The following is a 20,602-nucleotide window of genomic DNA, read 5'->3' on the forward strand; positions in this document are numbered from 1 at the left end:
GAGATGCAACGTTGCCTATGTGTACCGTCATGTGCGGCTACTCTTGGTCACTTAATAGATTTGAAAAGAGAAAAAAACTATCCAACTCATCCGTAAAATCATCGTCGTCAATCAAATAGAAAACGATATCCTATGAAAAAACTAGATTGTATTACCGAGCGATGCATCTCGCCCGGCGGGAAATTCAAAAAGTAGCCGGCACTCGTGCACCGATCGATATAGAACGCCCGGGTTTGCTTACGTCTTATATATATTGTGCACATGCACATATAGATACGAGTTACACCGGTACTTCGTGTGTGTATGTATGTGTATATATATATATATATATATATATATATATATATATATATATATATATATATATATAGCGGAAATGCAAGAACAGACATCGCGCTCTGATTTATCCGCTGATAATTCAGACGCTCGCTCGACGTGTCTCGATAAGACGGCTGATTTATTCGATTTTTAACGCGGAATTGGTTGTTTATGTCGTTTCTCGTTATTTTTTTGGTTAGTTTAATTTTCATAAACTGCGTCTTCGAAATCTCCAAAAAGGATATTTCGAAAAAATTTTAGCTTTCGTTTCAAATTCAAAATACTGCGTCAAATACGAATATGCAACGATTTCAACTAATATTAGACCGGTTACACGTTTCAATGTAATAAGCGTAAAACACACTAAAATAACCGTCCGACTACAAGGAATCAATCGGAACTCTCATCCAAGTCTTTGAAGCGGCGCAGCCTAAACCGATCAGATGCTCATTAAAATTCCGTGCAAAAATCGAAATCTGTCTCCCTCTATCTTCTGTCCGGCGGTCGAATCGAAGATCGGCGTCGCGCGAGCGTGTGTTTTTCGAGTCGGTTATGTCACTTATTTACGCGCATCATCGCTCCCGCTCGCGGAAAACGTGCCAAGGCTCCGGCGCGCCATTCATCATTCGAATTCGGATTATTCCCGCGCGGAAAGACGCACGAGCGCGATCGCGCGATGTATCAAAGCGGACCGTGTTACGTTGTTAATTAAGTGTAATTTTTAAAGTCTTCGTTTATGTATGTTATAGTCGTTTGATGGAAAAATATTTTGCAAAAAATCGATAATTCTGATGTGGCATGTCGATCTTGATGACAATAATAATTGTCTATGCAGAGTCATTCTTTTATTCCTTATTATACTTCATGCATCGAAATATTGATTGCAGTATAAATAAGATAGTGCTATTACCTTCAGATTGCATATCCTTGTAAAAGAATACACGCCAAACTAAAGCAGCTTGATCAATTCCAAATTTTCCACGATTCTTCCAAAATAACAAAATTCGCAGACGTATTATCCACGTGCTATATACTTATTAATCAAAATCGCAAATCTTCCCAAAGTATCACTTCGAATAACGACTGATACGTCAATTATCACGACTTGTAATACAAGTACCGAGATAATTTTCATCTAAGATTTGTAACATTTCATAAACAATTAAATAAAAATTATACGACTATCCGGCATTTCCGCAAGCCTTTCGTCAAGCAGCCGTCCTGTGGGACGAGAAGCTTCCTGACTCCTGCGCCAAGATTCGAGCGCATCCGCGTGTAATCGAGAAACCGCATCGCGTATCAGCCTCAAGGCCGCGAACTGTGCGTCTTTTAAAATAGCTCCCGAACATCCTCAGCGTATACACATACACACTGCGTGTTATGCGTTTATACTCGTGGGAATCGCGATGGGGATGAGCTGTCGTACTCGATCGATGTAAACAAGCAGCTTTTCCCAGCGGGCCGATCCCAGAGTTGTTTGAAAAACAATTTCTATAATTGAAAGGCTATCGCGGTAATTTGCATATTCCCTCCATAAACATTGCACGAAGTTCGTGAAAAAAATTACCATCTAAATCGCAGTGACCGATGATTCCTCGTGAATTTCAACGTAATCGCGCATAATACACTTATACAACTCGCTTCGAACCTTTCGAATCGAACCGAAGAGTATTCCTCGTTCTCGGGGGGAAACAATGCAGCGAAGAAATAAGACTCGATCGCGTGCTCGAACGTGACGAGCGAGTCAAAGAAGCCCTTTTGTGCTGAGGAGAGAGAGAGAGAGAGAGAGAGAGAGAGGAAAAAATCGAACGTGTCCCATTGTGTGTTCCGTGACTCTCTCCAAACTGGAGAAGAGAAGAAATGCTGTCGACGGATCAATTTGTGGCTACGCGGCGGCAAGAGCTTTTTAATTTAAAATTGCACTCCTGGGAACTTTCTTGCGCGCGAGCTTCTCCTTTGTCTCGTCGCAGTTTTGATGTGCGCGCAGAGCACGCGTGTATTTATAAAGTCGGCAACCACGTGTTGAAGGAAAAAATAACGTCGGCCACTGCCGGATTATAGAGATGTTTATTAATAAGCGTCGTGAATTCTTTGCTTTCGCTAAATATACCGGGGAGCTTTTATTAGAAGTTATCAACCGTTTGACGATGATAATGCGACGACGTATCTTCAGGAGTAGCCAAGTTTATATTGAGATTAATTGATATCGGAAACATTTTTGAGACACACACTGTATGACTGGTTTATATTCGATTTATCTTGGGCATTGCTTCTTGGTCTTCTGACGTTTCGTGTTTTTCGGACATGCGTCAGTTTTGGTTAAGCGACAGAGTAACGAGTAAACTCTACCGCTTGCTAAATATAGTGAAATTCACGATCAGAAAATAACATAAGTACTATTCATGCGACATAAGTCCAGGTGATTTCCAGCACGTGACATCATTCCCAGTTGTAGATGGCGCCGTAGTACCTACCACCACCCACGCCGAACCTTCAAAAACCGCAATTATGAAATTCCATTATGCGCCCCGGCAAACAGACCCCCAATTACCAAATTCCACCTCCGATCCAAGCTTAGAAAGCACACTATCTAGGAATGCCAATTAGAGAATTCCGACCTAACCTCCTCGCGGCCAAAACAAAAGCTCAAAACCGAAAAGCTCTAGAGAGAAAGAAGAGCAAAGAGTGAGAGACAGAGCTCTCGAAGGGTTGCTGCAAGCATAACGAGCTTCCAGCGCGTCCCGTGCGTGGCGCCGCGATCGGCCGGCACAGACCGAAATAACCGGCCGCCGAGCTAGTCGTGAACGGCTGGCCGCGGGCCAACGGTCTATACTTGGACATCCCCGCGCCGCGATTATTTATAGGCGACTCGAGGAGAGAGAAACTGCACGCGGCGGCCACTGGCCTTCCTTCCTTCTCACCGAGGGAACCGACGAGCATAAGAACGCCAGAGTCGGTGGAGCGAGCTTCATCGCTTTCGCGCTAACCGAAAGATCCGCCGCCCGTGACCTAGGCCCGTATTAATAATGTGCAGCGTTGCTACTGCTGGTATACACCCTGTACTGGGGATTCGTTATACCGCTTTTGATGAGGATTTCGTGTCTACATCTGGTTTCATGGTTATCAGATGCACACAGGTTTCGTATTTGAAATGTATGATGGTACCAGCTTGGATGACGCGTCTGGCCACGCCGTCTGCTACCACTGCAGCAATGATACTAATTGTTTCGACAGCTATAGTCATCTTCTGTAATTAAAGATGAATCATAATTGTTGACGACTATCTGGTACACATTGCCAAATCCTCGTGTTGAATAACAAGCAAAAACAACAAACAAAATTCATATTCTCGACAAATGAGAATCCTCGTATCACGTGACCATCGATTGTGCATATCGACTCGATTGCGGTTTCTGCGGTTTCGCACGACCGTGAGATGATCCGCTGGTAGTGCGCGAGAACCGGAGCATCAAGACGTACCGTCTTTCTTTTCTCATCGCCGCATTAAACATACAACATAACTAGCGCGACGGAATGCGCAGACAGCGGCAAGGTTATGTTCCTAACCTCCCAATTCGAGATGTGTCAGTAGCAGTAGCTGTCGGCATTTTTGGCCACTGGCGTTGTTATTCCTCATGATAATCGTCGTCTCGACTCGACTGTTGTTTATCGGCTGCTTAGCCATATATATATATATACCATTTGTCGACTCGAGATTTACCCTATTGACAAATCTCAGGTGAGATCTCAGGTGAGATCTCACGTGAGATCTCACGTGAGATCTCATGACAAAATCTCATCTGACCTAGTGCGTCAATTAACTAAGTCCGTCACTCAAAAAAATTCTAAGTTCATCTCGGAAAAAATTAATTTAAAGACCATTTTTGTACGTGTTTCAGACGATTTTGAATCGTTCTAGATAGCTGCCAAATGTATGTTCAAAATATTTTTTTTTTAGAAAGATTTGCAAAATCCGACCAAGTCCTTAACCGAAAAAAGTTCTAAGTTCATGGGGGAAAAAATAACTTTTAGAACCATGTTTTTTATGCGTTTCAGACGATTTTGAATCGTTCTAGATAGCTGCCAAATGTATGTTCAAAATATTTTTTTTTTAGAAAGATTTGCAAAATCCGACCAAGTCCCTCAACCGAAAAAAGTTCTAAGTTCATGGGGGAAAAAATAACTTTTAGAACCATGTTTTTTATGCGTTTCAGACGATTTTGAATCGTTCTAGATAGCTGCCAAATGTATGTTCAAAATATTTTTTTTTAGAAAGATTTGCAAAATCCGACCAAGTCCCTCAACCGAAAAAATTCTAAGTTCATGGGGGAAAAATTACTTTTAGAACCATGTTTATTATGCGTTTCAGACGATTTTGAATCGTTCTAGATAGCTGCCAAATGTATGTTCCCAATTTTTATTTTTATAAAGAATCGCAAAATCAGACTAATTTCTTGAGCCGAAAAAATTCAAAGTGCAGGGGGGAAAAATTACTTTTAGAACCATGTTTTTCCCGCGTTTCAGATGATCTTGTATCGTTCTAGACAAAAAAAGAATCATAATAAGAAAAAAGTTTCATATGCAGAAATATTAAACAACTTTTATTTCATAACGTATAATTGTGTAATGTATTATTTTCATCTAACGTTGTTCATTCAAAAGAATTCTTTTTCTCCTGTTGTCTCTTATGTTAATACTTAATCTTCGTGTACTGTCTCTTATCATTACTCTCTTTACTTCGTCCTCCAAATTTTTGTAACGATCATCTGTATTGATGTAGTCTTTAACTAAGCCTGTAAACAGAAAGAAACTTTTTATATTTACTCTGTCGCACAGAAAATTTCACAAAAAGATAACACTTTTTATATTGTTGCAAAAAATGAAAAATTAATTTTGCTTACTTAAATATAATTCCAATTTTCTTGGTGAGCACAATTTTACAGGACTTCGACCAGGAATGGAATTTTTTACTTTTGTTATGTCCAAGCAAATATTTTCAACTTTATTTTTCCACAAATATTTAGCCATCTCCCTGGTAAAGACCAACAAGCCTTTTTTTTTGCTTAATTTCCAACTATATTTTCCAGCGGTGCACCCTAGTCCTAAGTACACCTACATATTAATAATATAATTATTTACTGAATAATATTGAAGTAAAATACACATGATTTAAGAAAAGTTATTACTTTATTATTTTCAACTATGGCATAGCGATCAAATCGTTCAGGTGTCGCTGTAAGAAAAAAACAAATTAATTAAATAATAGCGTACTTCCGGTGAGGGCAGAACAAAAAAAGCACTTTTGCTTCCTTTTCTTCTGTCGCTCGATAAACTGTATTTTAACTAAACTTAATAAATACTGCAAAATGTCTTTTTTATGCATGTGTTATAAAATAATTGGTACCTGCAGGTGTAAGTAGATTATATTTCTTGTATCGTTTGTATAGTTTCGGCTTATATCTTTGTAACACAGGAAAGTTTGCATCTTCTTCGCCCACTTCATCGTCATCCAAATCTACGGTAGTTTTGGATTAGTATTTTAAACTATGTGTATCTAGGTATAAATCTAAATATTTATAATGTTCTAGATTTTGAAAGACTAAGTAATAACCGCAAACTGGAATGTAATGAGCAAGCATCAATCCAAATTTTAAAAATTTTAGATTTGTAAATTTTATTTTTTATTTTTGGCTTACTAAATTTGAAATAGAACCACTTTTTGTCACGGTATTTGTATATACACATATAAACAACAAAATTTTATTACCATCATCATTTTCATCCTCCACTTGTACTTGTGCATGCTGCTGTCTTACAGGCGATTGTGATCCAGATCGATTTCCATCCTCAAGGGCATCGCCAGCATTAGAACGGTGGGGAGAGAGAGAAGGAGAACGGGATGGCGGATTATTTCGTGACCCTACCCGTGACCGCGAGCTTGAACGAGACCGTGACTTTGACGTACACAGTGATTTTGACCTAGACCGTGACTTTGACCTAGACCGTGACTTAGACGTAGACCGTGACTTAGGCGTAGACCGTGACTTAGACGTAGATCGTGACTTAGACCTAGAGCGTGAATTACACCTGGACCGTGACTTAGAGCTAGACCGTGATTTTGTCCTAGACCGTGACTTAGAGCTAGACCGTGATTTTGACCTTGACCGTGAATTAGACCTAGACCGTGACTTTGACCTAGACCTCGACTTTGAGCTAGACCGTGACTTAGACCTTGACTTTGACTTCGATATAGAACGTGACTTTGACCTTGACTTTGACTTAGATCTAGAACGTGACTTAGACGTTGACTTTGACTCAGATCTTGACTTTGACTTTGACCTTGTCTTTGACTTAGACCTAGAACGTGACTTTGACTTTGACCTTGTCTTTGACTTAGACCTAGAACGTGACTTAGACCTTGATTTTGACGAAAATCTTGAGAGGTCGAAAGACACACCACCAACGATACTTGAAATTGACCTTGAACGTGACTTAGATCTAGATCGTGACTTAGACCTAGAGCGTGAATTACACCTGGACCGTGACTTAGAGCTAGACCGTGATTTTGTCCTAGACCGTGATTTTGACCTTGACCGTGAATTAGACCTAGACCGTGACTTTGACCTAGACCTCGACTTTGACCTAGACCGTGACTTTGAGCTAGACCGTGACTTAGACCTTGACTTTGACTTCGATATAGAACGTGACTTTGACCTTGACTTTGACTTAGATCTAGAACGTGACTTAGACGTTGACTTTGACTCAGATCTTGACTTTGACTTTGACCTTGTCTTTGACTTAGACCTAGAACGTGACTTTGACTTTGACCTTGTCTTTGACTTAGACCTAGAACGTGACTTAGACCTTGATTTTGACGAAAATCTTGAGAGGTCGAAAGACACACCACCAACGATACTTGAAATTGACCTTGAACGTGACTTAGATCTAGAACGTGACTTAGACCTAGAGCGTGACTTAGTGTTAGATTGTAACTTCGATCCAGACGGCGACTGTGATCTTGATTGTGACTTTGAAAGTGCCCGTAATCTTGACAGCGACTCCGTTCCTGGCGGCGACTGTGATCTTGATCGTGATTTCATTCTAGACGGTGACTGTAATCTTGACAGTGACTTAGACAATGACTGTGAGTTAGATTTAGACCGTGACTTAGACCTAGATCGCAACGTAGACCTAGACCGTGACTTAGTCCTACACCGTGTCTTAGACCTCGACCGTGACTTAGACCTCGACCGTGACCTAGACCGTGACTTAGTCCTACACCGTGTCTTAGACCTCGACCGTGACTTATACCTAGACCGTGACTTAGACCTCGACCGTGACTTAGACCTAAACCGTGACTTAAACCTAGACCGTGACTTTATTTTCGAATTCGATCGTGACTTTGGCGTAACATTTTGTGACAAGCAAGACTGTAACTTCGCTTTAGGTTTTATTGCAAGTAAGGAAGGTGAGGAGCAGTTGATTTTAGAAAAAGGTTCGAGTTGAAGGGACTTCTGTCTCGACAGTTTTAATGGAAGTGTAGAAAACCCAGATGACATTGAATCGTTTCGAGTAGGCATTGTATTTAATGGTATCTTTTGTAAAACGATGCGTGGCTCCTTATTGTTTAGTAATTTCGTGGAATCACCAATTGCACTACAACCCAGAATAAATAATTTGTATTATTTTTAAAACTATTTCATTTGCATTAAAAATAATTAAAAAAATATAAAAATATACGTATGTACGCTGCTAAAAAAAGTTAATAGAAGTTGATAGAAATCAATAAGATTTTTTCTCGACTTTGAGACTAACTTTTAAGACCATTTTTTGCATTAGAACTTGATAAAATGTGATAACATCGATTTAAGTCGATAAAATTCTATACGAAAAATCACACTTAAAAGCTATAGACTCAATCTTCTTAAACTTCCATCTATTTCTATTGAATTTTTTCATATAGAATTTTATCGACTTATATCGATGTTATCGCCTTTTATAAAGTACTAATGCGAAAAATGGTATTAAAAGTTAGTCTCAAGTCGATAAAAAATCTTATTGATTTCTATCAACTTCTATTAACTTTGTTAGCAGGGTACACATTTATACTAAGGAAATTCTTTAATTTAAAATTCGATTTAAAAACCATTAATTTCTGTCTAAAAGTAATAACATTATTAAACATGCTAACATTCAATTGTATAAATTCTCATGTTTATTTACATTTACAGACGTTAAGAAGTTTTTAAAATAATTATAAGCCTTTGAATAGAAATTTTGATTACCCTAAACTAAGGTTTTCACACATTTCTGATATGCGCCTTTTTTTTATTACACCTTCATCGGTAGATTTATCATCATCATTTGCATCATCGAGACAAAGCTGCTTTCTTGTTTGTAATAAAATGCTCTTTTTGTACTTTTGGATAACATTACTGGAGTTAATAATATTTCCTTTACTTGTAGCAAGTTTACTCGATTGCTATAAATATAATATACAGTTTATTTAAACAATCATTTTATACAAAATAACTACAATATTATATATTGCCTTTCATAGCATAAATATTTTATGTAATATATCACGTAAAATCGCTTGGGCGCTAACCTCAGCAGCAGGCCTTTTTCATTTTTTTTACCTGTACAAGCAAGCGTTTTTTATATTTTTTTTTAAAAATGGACATTTTGGTTATAATAGTTTATGACACGCCGTGGCCTAAACCTCGATTTAGGTCACGCACGTGCAAAAATGCACTCAATAAATCTCGGTTTATTCACGTTATTTCATAAAATATCGTACGATACTCGCTTCGCTCGGGCGATATTGTCCCCACGAGGGTGAAACTACTCTACCACACTACTTTGCTTGTGCGGGAACGATCCACTTTGCGCACTCGTATCGTAATATTAGTATATCGCAAAGTGAGATATCGCGTGAGTAAACGCGTGAGTAATCACGTGAGTGACGGGGTGTGTGTGGGGGGGGGGGGGGTGTAAATGTAGGAAATTGACAGCGACAATAGTTTGATAGCGATAAAAACACGCAGCAAAGGCCCACACACACACACACACACACACACATATATATGAAATTATTATTAAAAAATATAGTTATATTAGTAAAATTCGGGAAATTTTTTTTCTAATTTTGACAATTAAAGCCGATTTAATGGCCATTTTTTGATTTAAAAAAAAAAATATTTTTTCATTTTTTTTAAATATATAATTTATTTAATAAATATGTTAATAATGGTTCTACAACAGCTTATAATTTTCTATTTTCTCCCGCAAGATTTTCAAGATTGACCATTTCATTGAATTGTTATGATAAAAAAGGTGCTAATTTTAAATAGAATCACATTTTCAAAAATAAATAGTCCAAGGTTTTGAAAAAAATCATGACAGTAAAGAATAATAAAAACCGAAAATCAAAAAAAAAAATTGGTTGGGTTATCTATGTCGTACAGCAATTTTCAGTGATTAATTTTTAAAATATCGACTTTTCCTATTAGCACCAAACGTATTTTAGATCATAGATAATAAATATATGTACTTGTTTTTTTTGGTTATTATAGCCATAAATAACATTAACATAAATACATACATCTTATAGTTCAAATTTCAAACATGAACTTAACGACGCCGAACATACTGTACACAAAAATACCCTACATGAACTTATTTTCGTACACGGAATAATTCTACAAAGATATTTTCTATATAAGAATTCCCTACACACATTTTTGGTTATTTTTACTCCACTGCAAAATTCTACACAAGCGTATAACCTATTGTTATACCATTGTTACAATAATAGGTTATACGCTTCTGTAGAGTTTTGCAAGGCAATAAAAATAACCATAAACGTGTGTAGGGAATTCTTATGTAGAAAATATCTATGTATAATTTTTCCGTGTAGGAGAATAAATTTTTGTAGGGTATTTTTGTGTACAGTATGTTCAGTGTCAACTTAACATTATCGTTACAATTACCCATTAATAAAAACATGAGAAGAATACAAAAACTTCAAAATTGACAAGCTTGGACCTATGTAACTCGATTAGCAATAATCTATCCTACAGAGAACCACCAATATACGCATGTGTTTAAACATAATAAAAAGTAATAATATAACTAGCAGGGTCAGCCGCTCCTAACGTCACTCCATTTATGTAAGGTATAAATATTTATAGCTTTAAGGAAAATTTGAAAAAAATTATATTATAATAATAACTACAAAGATATAAAAGGTTAGGCGAGTTTTTTTTTTCTGTGTATGTTAATATCACAATGTGATAATAGTACACAGATAGCAGCACGTGCCAGCAACTTTGTACGTTAAAATACTACTAACATTACAAATATTACAAATATTACTAATTTTGTATGTTAAAATTTTCTAGAATGTTTTAATATAGTTTTTCATTAGAAATATATTTTAGTATCAGAGCAGACTAAACGTTCGGAAGGCTGTGCCGGTTATATTTATTTAAATATTTTGCTCTTGTTTATCAATAAAATCTGAGCATGCGTAACAATATGTATAAATAGTGTGAAAAATTGGTTTTACTTCAAATTAGATGCGATATAGACAAAATAACGTCAACTGTATGTATAAGTAACTAAAAAATTTTAATTAAAATCAAATTAGATGCGATATAGACAAAATAACGTCAACTGTATGTATAAGTAACTAAAAAATTTTAACTTTTTGTGATAAAAACTTGTGCCTATGTTGACTTTATGTGTTTTAATTGAGGGGCACTGTTCACTTTCGTGTTCTGTGAGACGGGTCTGAAATTGTTACCCTTGTCAATGCTGTTGTTAAACACAAGGTTTTAAAAAGAAGATTTAAAAGAGATACGAATTAAAAAATTTTCCTGTAGACGATGTTTATGTATCAAGATGACTACTAAATGTTAAGTAATTGAGAAAAGATGTGGAAACCGAGAGGCTTCACGGCCCATGGGTACGTTAAGCCCTTTTATATAATAGAGGATTATAAAAATAATAACAATAATAAAGACTTACGGATATTTGTACTTCCTCCTCGACCGTACTTTCAGTTGATTCACAGCTTGTATCAATTTTTTTCTTTAATCGAAATCTTTTTTGCCTTTTATTAGCTGCTTCTAATGTCTTATCTTCAGATTCTGTAAGAAGATAAGTAGATATATAAGAAATTAAAATAGAATTAAATATATAAGTAGTTGCAATAAGGAATATGTATATGGGTCATTTGCAAAAAAATAAGATTTTTTTGGAGCCATAATTTGACTCAGAAGTATCCATTTTTTTGCAAATGACACATATCTTAAAATATACTAACCTCCTAGACTGATAATATGAGCTTTGTAAAATGAGCAACATTTATCTTCAATGTTACAGTTGCTTCCACACGACCTCCAATAAACTTGATAGACGTGACTCTCATCAAAATCTTGTGCATTAGATGGAGATATATGTTCTTTTTCCTTTTTAGATTTGTAGATAACATCAACTGGTTTACAATACCTTTTGTTTGGATCATCTTTTGTGATAATACATGCGTATTTTATTTTAGCCATCACTAAACTATTATTACGTAGTTTTTTTAAAACAGTAAAAATATATAATAATTTATATAAAATACTACTTCGTATAGTTTGCACATCACAAAAGATAAGTGATAACGCACACATGTATATATATATATATATATATACATCGTCGATCAAAGCAGAAAGATTATATAGACCATAGACTATAAACAATAGAGGGGATACCTCTTTTCTATTTTAAGCAACGAGAAGACGCGAAACGAGACAACTAACAAGGGAACGGAACGGACTGTAGATCTATACATGTTGATGTATATATACAAAAGTGAAAAGTTTAACTTTCTCTCTCTGTGAGTCGAATACACTGTCGCCGTAAGCGTCCTTCCTCCATGTAGTATATGCTCTAAGGTGTCAACACGCATGTAATCTATATGTATGCATATTATTTACTTAGATAATAATTGAAATAAATAGATTATTTTAAATAGTGATAAATAGTGCATAATGAAGAGGTATAAGCAATATTTATTTGATGGAGATCCAGCTATTATACCGCGTACAGCTGAACGCCATAATCTTGATCTGAATACATCAGATACTGAAGTGGTAAACAAAATTATATATTCTTAAAAGTAATGTTTTAATAGTATACATAATTTTGCAACTTTTAAAAATAATGATATTAAGAAGGCCTATTTATTTTTTTTTAAAACTTATTGACAAAATTTATGGATTTATCTAATTACAAAATTAAACATTTAATTTATATTTATACTATACATTGAAAAATTCATTGTTTGTTATTAATAATATTATTGCAGTTGAATACTAATATTACAATATTGAACGCACGTTTCTCAATTTTTGTGTACAGACTTGATCATTTCAGAATAATGTATGTACACAATTTATTAATTTGATGATAATTATTATTTAAAATCAGACAATGTACTGTAGTATAATTTTGTATGTTATATTTGCTTTTATTTCTATAAAAACTTATATTTATTTAAATATAAAGTGTAGTGTCCATCTACCTATCTGTCTTTGTTCGGTGCGTCATATTAAACTGTGTGGTATTTACAACTGATTAATAAAATTAATAGACATTATTCATATCACCATCATTATAGTCGAAATGTCTTGTTTAACATTTAACTAAACCTAATATGAACCTACTAGGACATTCATTGTGATTTATCGAGTACATTAGATTTCAAAATTTGCTTGGCATCGGTGTTTGGTCAAAATCTGAAATCAGCTAATGAAAATGATTACATGATAAATTTTATTTTAACTTATTTTTTAGCTTTTGGCATTTCCGAAAAGAGTACAGATCAATAACTTTTTATTTTATAGTTCAGAAGCTATTGGAAAAATTCAAAAGAATCTTAACCATTGGGTCGTACTTTTTAATTTTAAAAGATAAGAATTTTCTAATAGCATCTGATCTATATCTATACCAAGCAAGATTTAAAATTTGTATCTAGTGTGCTCGACAAGTCACGATGAATGAATTCTAATGGTTTCATTGTAATTTAAGTTTTGTTAAACAAGATATAATATTTTGCACTATTATCATGCTAATTTAAATAATATCTATTAATTTGTTTAACCAAATAACATGAAATAAATTTTGATGACTTAATTGCTTTAGTTAAGTGGAATGAAGTTCAGTGTACGCGATCACAAAAACTTTGTGAAGATTGAGAAGTAGGGCTGTTTTGAATAAAGCAAATTAGATTATTTATGAAATTGAATTAATTTATTAACTGGCATTATGATTAAATGTAGTTTATCGAGTTGTAAGCAAATCAATATGTGTGTGCCATCCTAACCTCCTAACCTCAAATTAGCCTGCCTCTACCTCTATAAGATAGTACATATCTTATATTCAGCTGATTATGAGCTCATAATTAGCTGATAATGTGCCAAAACGGCAGCTGATAATCAGGTGATAATTAGCTTAATATCCATAATTTTATTTAAACAAAAATTTTTTTTAATTTTGTAAAATAAAAAATTTTAAGCTCACAGTCAGAGTTTTGGTGTTATCATACGGATAGTAACACCTAAATAGGTCCTCATTATGTCAATTTTAGGGATTTTAATTATTTTATAAAGAACTTCAAATAAAAAAAAGAGGATCCAAATTTTTTGATAATAGCCCTGTTGGAAAAAGTTAATAGAAGTCGATAAGATGTCTTATCGACTTGAAAAGTGAATCTTAATGATAATTTTTGCATTAGGGCTTGATAAAATGCGATATAAGTCAATATAGGCCGATATAGGTAAATATTGTATTGTATATAGATATTGTAAAAAATTACAATTGATATCGATAATATTCAAGATGATCTTGAGTCTATTGATTTCAATTGTAATTTTTCGCATAGAGTTTTCATCGGCCTGTATCGATCTATATCGGCCTATATCGACTTATATCGCATTTTATCAAGCCCTAATGCAAAAAATGGCATTAAGATTCACTATTCAAGTCGATAAAAAATCTTATCGACTTGAATGGTGAATCTTATCGATTTCTATCGATTTCAATCGGCTTTTTCCAGCAGGAAGGGAACAGACATGATTTTTAAAATGTATTCTGAAATAAAGTTAAAGTTAAAACTTATACAAAAGTAGTAAGAAATCACGTGATTGTATCGATAAATTACTCACGTGAATACTCACTTGAGTACTCACGTGAGTATTTACGTAAGTATATAATCATGTGGCTACTCACGCGAGTAATCACTGGAGTACTCATGTGAGTATCCACGTGAGTAATCACAGGAGCACCCATGTGAGTACTCACGTAACTACTCACGTGAATTACTAAAAAAATTATTCGTCGCAAAATTCATGTTTACAATTTTTCCCTTCCCTGCTAAAAATAGTCAATAGGGGTCGATTAAATTTTTAATCGAATTTGAAGCTGAATCTTAATCACATTTTGTATTAGAACTCTATTAAAATCGATAGAATCGATAGGAATCAATAAAACTCTATACGAAAAATGACTATTAAAGTTAATAAACGCGAATCGTTGGTATTAACTATCGACTTTAATTGTTGCTTTTCGTATTAAATTTTATCGACTCCTATCAATTCTATCGATTTTAATCGAGTTCTAATACAAAAAGTGTGATTAAGATTCAGCTTAAAATTCGATTAAAAATTTAATCGATCCCTATTGACTATTTTTAGCAGGGTTATCATACAAAATAAAATGGCAATAAATATGCTTTACACTTTTAATGCTCACTCACTCAGTCACGATAATAAGTACCTTGAATTATGAAGAGTTGCAATAATGTATACTTATTAATTTTTTTTATTACTAACAAAATTAATCAATTATGTATTGAAAGTAGCAGGTAGAGACAGAAGAAAATGATTTAATGGATATAGAGCAGGATACTTTTATCAATACTGATGCTCAGTCTACAGTTATAGAGGTTAGTATTTGTTTATGTTCTAGAGCAAACTGTTTTTTAAAAACATTTACAAATTGAATTCAGATCATTAAAATTGTCAAAAAGTTTAGTCACGCGATTAATCACGCAACTAATCATACATAAATTAGGCATCCTACTTCTAAATTTTTCGTTTTTAAAAATTTTGTATAATACAAAAATTATTGTAAGTAAATCACGTGAATAGTCGCGCGATTAATTGCGTGATTAATTGCGTGATTAATTGCGTGATTGGCTGCATCATTAATCAAGTGACTGATCTCGTGAATAATTCTCAATTATATAATCACGTGATTAACCATATGATCAATTGATTACTAATATCGCGTCATTTATCACGTGATAAGTCACGTGTTTATCACGTGATTTTTTTCAGTAGGGCAATTTGTACGAAGTAGAAAACGAATTTTGTAAAATGCAGTTTGCTATATACTTATCGTTCTAATAAATTTTTAACACGTCATATTCTTTAGGATATTAATGTAGAAAATATCTATGATGGAGACGTAGAAGATACAACGTACGGCACAACTGAATGGAATTGGAGAATCGAACTATCTAAAATAATTCTGAACAATGAATTGAATAATATATATGGCAAGATCGGTAATTTGAAGGAGTTTATTGAGCATAAAGCTTTTTTTGAAAAAATTTCAACAACAATGAACAAAAGTAGAGGAGAAATTTTTTTAATGATTTTGAAATTTAGTATTTCTAATGAGTTATCTTTCTCTGGCTTGATAAATTTATTCAAGCTCATTAATAGTATGTTTGAGACTCCTATATTACCAGATTCGCGACATATTATTGATAAACTTGTCAATCCGAAAGAGGGTGTGGAATATCACGTTGTTTGTCAGGAATGTTCAGTATATTTAGGAAAAATTGGAGATATACCATCTAGTAGTATTTGTAATGTCTGCAATTCTACAATTAATCTTAAGAATAATACCGATTCAACCTTTTTTACCTTAATAAACCCGGCACAACAAATTTCGGATCTTATAAGTAATCATGAGGATTATTTTTATTATGTAACGAATCAAAGAGTGCATAAGCAAGGGCATATTAGTGATGTTTATGATGGTAAAAAATATACTGAGTTCGTTAAATCGTTACCAAATGAAGAGAAAGATAATTATGTTACTGCAGTATTTAATACTGACGGAGCCCCGAAATTTAAGTGCTCTCAGTATTCTATTTGGCCACTGTATCTGATGATCAACGAACTACCGAAAGAAATTAGAACAAATAAACTAGTAGTATGCGGATTACTGTTTACTAATAAAAAACCAAACATGACAGTATTTTTAGATAAATTTGTAGATCTTGTTAATAAATGTCGAGTTCCTATTAAAATAAAAAATGAACAACGAACTCTGAAAATTTATGTACAGACATGTTGTGTTGATGCTGTTGCCCGAGCTCCCGTTCAAGGCTTAACTCAGTACAATGGTAAATATGGATGTAATTGGTGCTTACATCCCGGAGAATATCATGGAATTATGAAATATCCATTAATGAATGCACCAATAGAACTTCGAAATCACAATGATACTGTGTCTCTCATGTTAGAAGCGGTTCCGGGGAAACCCCCGGTCTTCGGAGTAAAGAACCCTTCACCTCTTATTAACCTACCGAAATTCGACATCATTGAAGGATTTACTCCCGATTATATGCATATGGCATTAGAAGGTGTTGCAAAGCAATTAACTTCTTATCATTTGGACGTTTTGAGCGACGATGTTATTAAAGCTCTTGATAACAAAATGAACATGATAACTATTCCTCAGCAAGCTTCTCGTTATTGTAGAAGATTAAGTTGTCGAAAAGATTGGAAGGCCCGGGAATGGGAAAATTTCGTCTTGTACTATAGTATTGTTATTTTTCCATCTATCTTGAGCAGAAAAGCTATGCAGCACTGGTTACTATTTGTTGAAGCCTTATATATATTATTGAAAGATAATATTCATATTGACGAATTAAATAAAGCTGACGAAATGTTACATCAATTTGTAGGTGAAGTCCAAGAAATATACAATGTGAAAGCCATGACATATAATGTACATATTTTGTTACATGCAAGCAAAAGTGTATTGAATTGGGGACCTCTGTGGACGAATTCCACGTTTAGCTTCGAATCGGCTAATCAGCACCTCTTAAAAGCTATTAAGTGTGCTAAAGGTGTATCGCATCAAGTTGCAAGGTTCATAAACGTCTGCCACAGTTGTTCCGTAGTAGAAGAAAAAGTTATTCATCAAGCTGACGATGATGTTGTAAAATATTGTAATGATATTCTATTAAGAAATGTCCAAAATGTTCATTTATCTAATAGTAACATATTATATTTTAATCGATATAAAGCAGATGATAAACTGTTGCATTTATTACACTTATCTACACATTCTACTGAATTCTTCTATAAAATGGTTAAAAATCATTGTCTGTATGAATCACATCTGATATCAAAAACTCGTTCAAACAACTCATTTGCATTGCTGAAGGACGGGCAATTTATACGTATTGTTGCCTTTATAGATGATATCTCTGATGGTATTGAATTAACAGTATGCAATTATGTACAGACTAAAAACTGTTTTACAAGGGCCTACAAAGCATGTCAAGTAATAGAAAGAATTCACGAGGAAAATATAGCTATACCCACTAGTAGCATCGAGAAAATAGTAGTTTATATGAATGTAGACAAGATGTACTTATGTCCTATGCCAAACTTATTACATTACTGAATAAATATGTAATATTCTAAATATTTTGATACACTACTATGCATATTGTTATAATAAAAGATTCATTAAAGTAATTCTTAGAGTAATTATGTTTTCAAATTTATTATATTGTTGTATGGGACACAACCAACATTCGTTCAAAGTAAGTATGACTAATAAAAATCATTAATTATAATTTCTTTTGTTCACGCAATAATCAACCGAGATTTACATTCATAAAACTATAACAGCTGCGTTAATATTTTCTACATTTGGCAGCTATCTAGAACGATTCAACATCATCTGAAACGCATAAAAATCATGGTTCTAAAAGCAATTGTTTCTCCCATGAACTTAGAACTTTTTTCGGTTGAGGGACTTGGTCGGATTTTGCAAATCTTTCTAAAAAAAAATATTTTGAACATACATTTGGCAGCTATCTAGAACGATTCAAAATCGTCTGAAACGCATAAAAAACATGGTTCTAAAAGTTATTTTTTCCCCCATGAACTTAGAACTTTTTTCGGTTGAGGGACTTGGTCGGATTTTGCAAATCTTTCTAAAAAAAAATATTTTGAACATACATTTGGCAGCTATCTAGAACGATTCAAAATCGTCTGAAACGCATAAAAAACATGGTTCTAAAAGTTATTTTTTCCCCCATGAACTTAGAACTTTTTTCGGTTGAGGGACTTGGTCGGATTTTGCAAATCTTTCTAAAAAAAAAATATTTTGAACATACATTTGGCAGCTATCTAGAACGATTCAAAATCGTCTGAAACGCATAAAAAACATGGTTCTAAAAGTTATTTTTTCCCCCATGAACTTAGAACTTTTTTCGGTTGAGGGACTTGGTCGGATTTTGCAAATCTTTCTAAAAAAAAATATTTTGAACATACATTTGGCAGCTATCTAGAACGATTCAAAATCGTCTGAAACGCATAAAAAACATGGTTCTAAAAGTTATTTTTTCCCCCATGAACTTAGAACTTTTTTCGGTTGAGGGACTTGGTCGGATTTTGCAAATCTTTCTAAAAAAAATATTTTGAACATACATTTGGCAGCTATCTAGAACGATTCAAAATCGTCTGAAATGCATACAAAACATGGTTCTAAAAGTTATTTTTTCCCCCATGAACTTAGAACTTTTTTCGGTTGAGGGACTTGGTCGGATTTTGCAAATCTTTCTAAAATAAAAATATTTTGAACATACATTTGGCAACTATCTAGAACGATTCAAAATCGTCTGAAACGCATAAAAAACATGGTTCTAAAAGTTATTTTTTCCCCCATGAACTTAGAACTTTTTTCGGTTAAGGACTTGGTCGGATTTTGCAAATCTTTATAAAAAAAATAATTTGGAACATACATTTGGCAGCTATCTAGAACGATTCAAAATCGTCTGAAACACGTACAAAAATGGTCTTTAAATTAATTTTTTCCGAGATGAACTTAGAATTTTTTTGAGTGACGGACTTAGTTAATTGACGCACTAGGTCAGATGAGATTTTGTCATGAGATCTCACGTGAGATCTCACGTGAGATCTCACCTGAGATCTCACCTGAGATTTGTCAATAGGGTTATACGACAGTCGCTGAGGATGATTCATTATATACATAGCATACCGTGAAATTTGGAGGTTAAGTCCACGCAACCCAAGCTCAATTACCGTACAAATAGACGGAGGAACGTCCCACGGCTTTCTCCCGCTCTCTCTCTCTCTCTCTCTCTCTCTCTCTCTCTCTCTCTCTCTCTCTCTCTCTCTCTCTCTCTCTCTCGATTAAAAGAGAAAAAATAGCAGAAACGTCGGAGCGAATCATTAGGCATGCGAGCGCTCGCGTGTCCGCAATTACAGTTCCTCGGAAATTGCAAGTGGCGGTCAGCCGTGGGTTTCGCGATAAAAATGACAACACCGGAAGTCCCTCTTGAAAAAAAAAGAAAGTTCTGTGGGAACGATGAATTAGAAGAGAGAGAGAGAGAGAGAGCGAGAGAGAGAGAGAGAGAGTGAGAGAGAAGCCACAGAGAGCAACGTCGCGTTGGTTCATTTTTACGCTCAAGATGCTATTATGCGTGTAATTGTCGTGCAGCTGCATAGTGGCTATTTCGAATAAACGAATTTGGCCGATTTATAATCGTGACTATCATTTCGGAGTGTACGATGAATCTCGTGCGCTCTATTTACCTTGGAACGAAAAATCGGCGGAAAACAAAGGCTTTGAAACTTTTCCAATACATTGTTCGAGTAACTCAGTCGGGATTCTTTGGCAGAGCAACGTTGCAGCTTCGAGAGACGGCCGAACTTGTCGTCGCCTCGTCGCAGGCAGAATGCACTTAGCGCTTCCGTAAAGTCCCTCGTAAATTCAAAAGTTAATTGCTTCGAGATGAGTCATTATCAACAACCGTTGAGAATTATAAACATCAGAGAGATGCTAAGCTCGCTTTGATACGTGTATTACATGAATAAATTGTTATTTTTTATCGGATAATTCAACCAAACATCTGATATATAAAAATTTTAATCGGTCTATTTTTCGAACTGTA

General features: G+C 34.5%; 3 protein-coding genes across 22 annotated transcripts in view; 1 reads left to right on the plus strand and 2 right to left on the minus strand.

Annotated features, from left to right (window-relative positions):
* Positions 1–20,602, minus strand: part of LOC100117977 (tropomodulin) — a 63,298-nt gene that overhangs the window by 11,418 nt on the left and 31,278 nt on the right. The window lies entirely within an intron of this gene.
* On the minus strand, positions 4,892–12,053 carry LOC116415954 (serine/arginine repetitive matrix protein 5-like). Of its 2 annotated transcripts, none has more exons than XR_004226487.2 (8): positions 11,648–12,046; positions 11,350–11,471; positions 8,604–8,800; positions 6,086–7,974; positions 5,723–5,833; positions 5,505–5,551; positions 5,220–5,420; positions 4,892–5,111 (listed from the first exon to the last, which is right to left on the minus strand). XR_004226487.2 is itself a non-coding variant. In XM_031921747.2 (8 exons), exons 1-8 carry the CDS (start codon positions 11,997–11,999, stop codon positions 4,960–4,962), a joined length of 3,081 nt encoding a protein of 1,026 aa, XP_031777607.2. In that variant the 5' UTR covers positions 12,000–12,053; the 3' UTR covers positions 4,892–4,959. The 2 variants fall into 2 exon arrangements, 1 of the variants encoding a protein (XP_031777607.2); XM_031921747.2 differs by having other exon boundaries at positions 5,220–5,430; positions 11,648–12,053.
* On the plus strand, positions 12,200–18,167 carry LOC116415955. Of its 2 annotated transcripts, none has more exons than XM_031921749.2 (3): positions 12,200–12,464; positions 15,233–15,316; positions 15,808–18,167. In XM_031921749.2, the coding sequence occupies exons 1-3, from the start codon at positions 12,363–12,365 to the stop codon at positions 18,079–18,081; spliced, it is 2,460 nt and encodes an 819-aa protein (XP_031777609.1). In that variant the 5' UTR covers positions 12,200–12,362; the 3' UTR covers positions 18,082–18,167. The 2 variants fall into 2 exon arrangements, with proteins under 2 accessions (XP_031777609.1, XP_031777610.1); XM_031921750.1 differs by having other exon boundaries at positions 12,213–12,464; positions 15,230–15,316.

Source organism: Nasonia vitripennis, chromosome 1 (genome assembly GCF_009193385.2).
Source record: "Nasonia vitripennis strain AsymCx chromosome 1, Nvit_psr_1.1, whole genome shotgun sequence".
NCBI classification, from domain to species: Eukaryota; Metazoa; Arthropoda; class Insecta; order Hymenoptera; family Pteromalidae; genus Nasonia; species Nasonia vitripennis.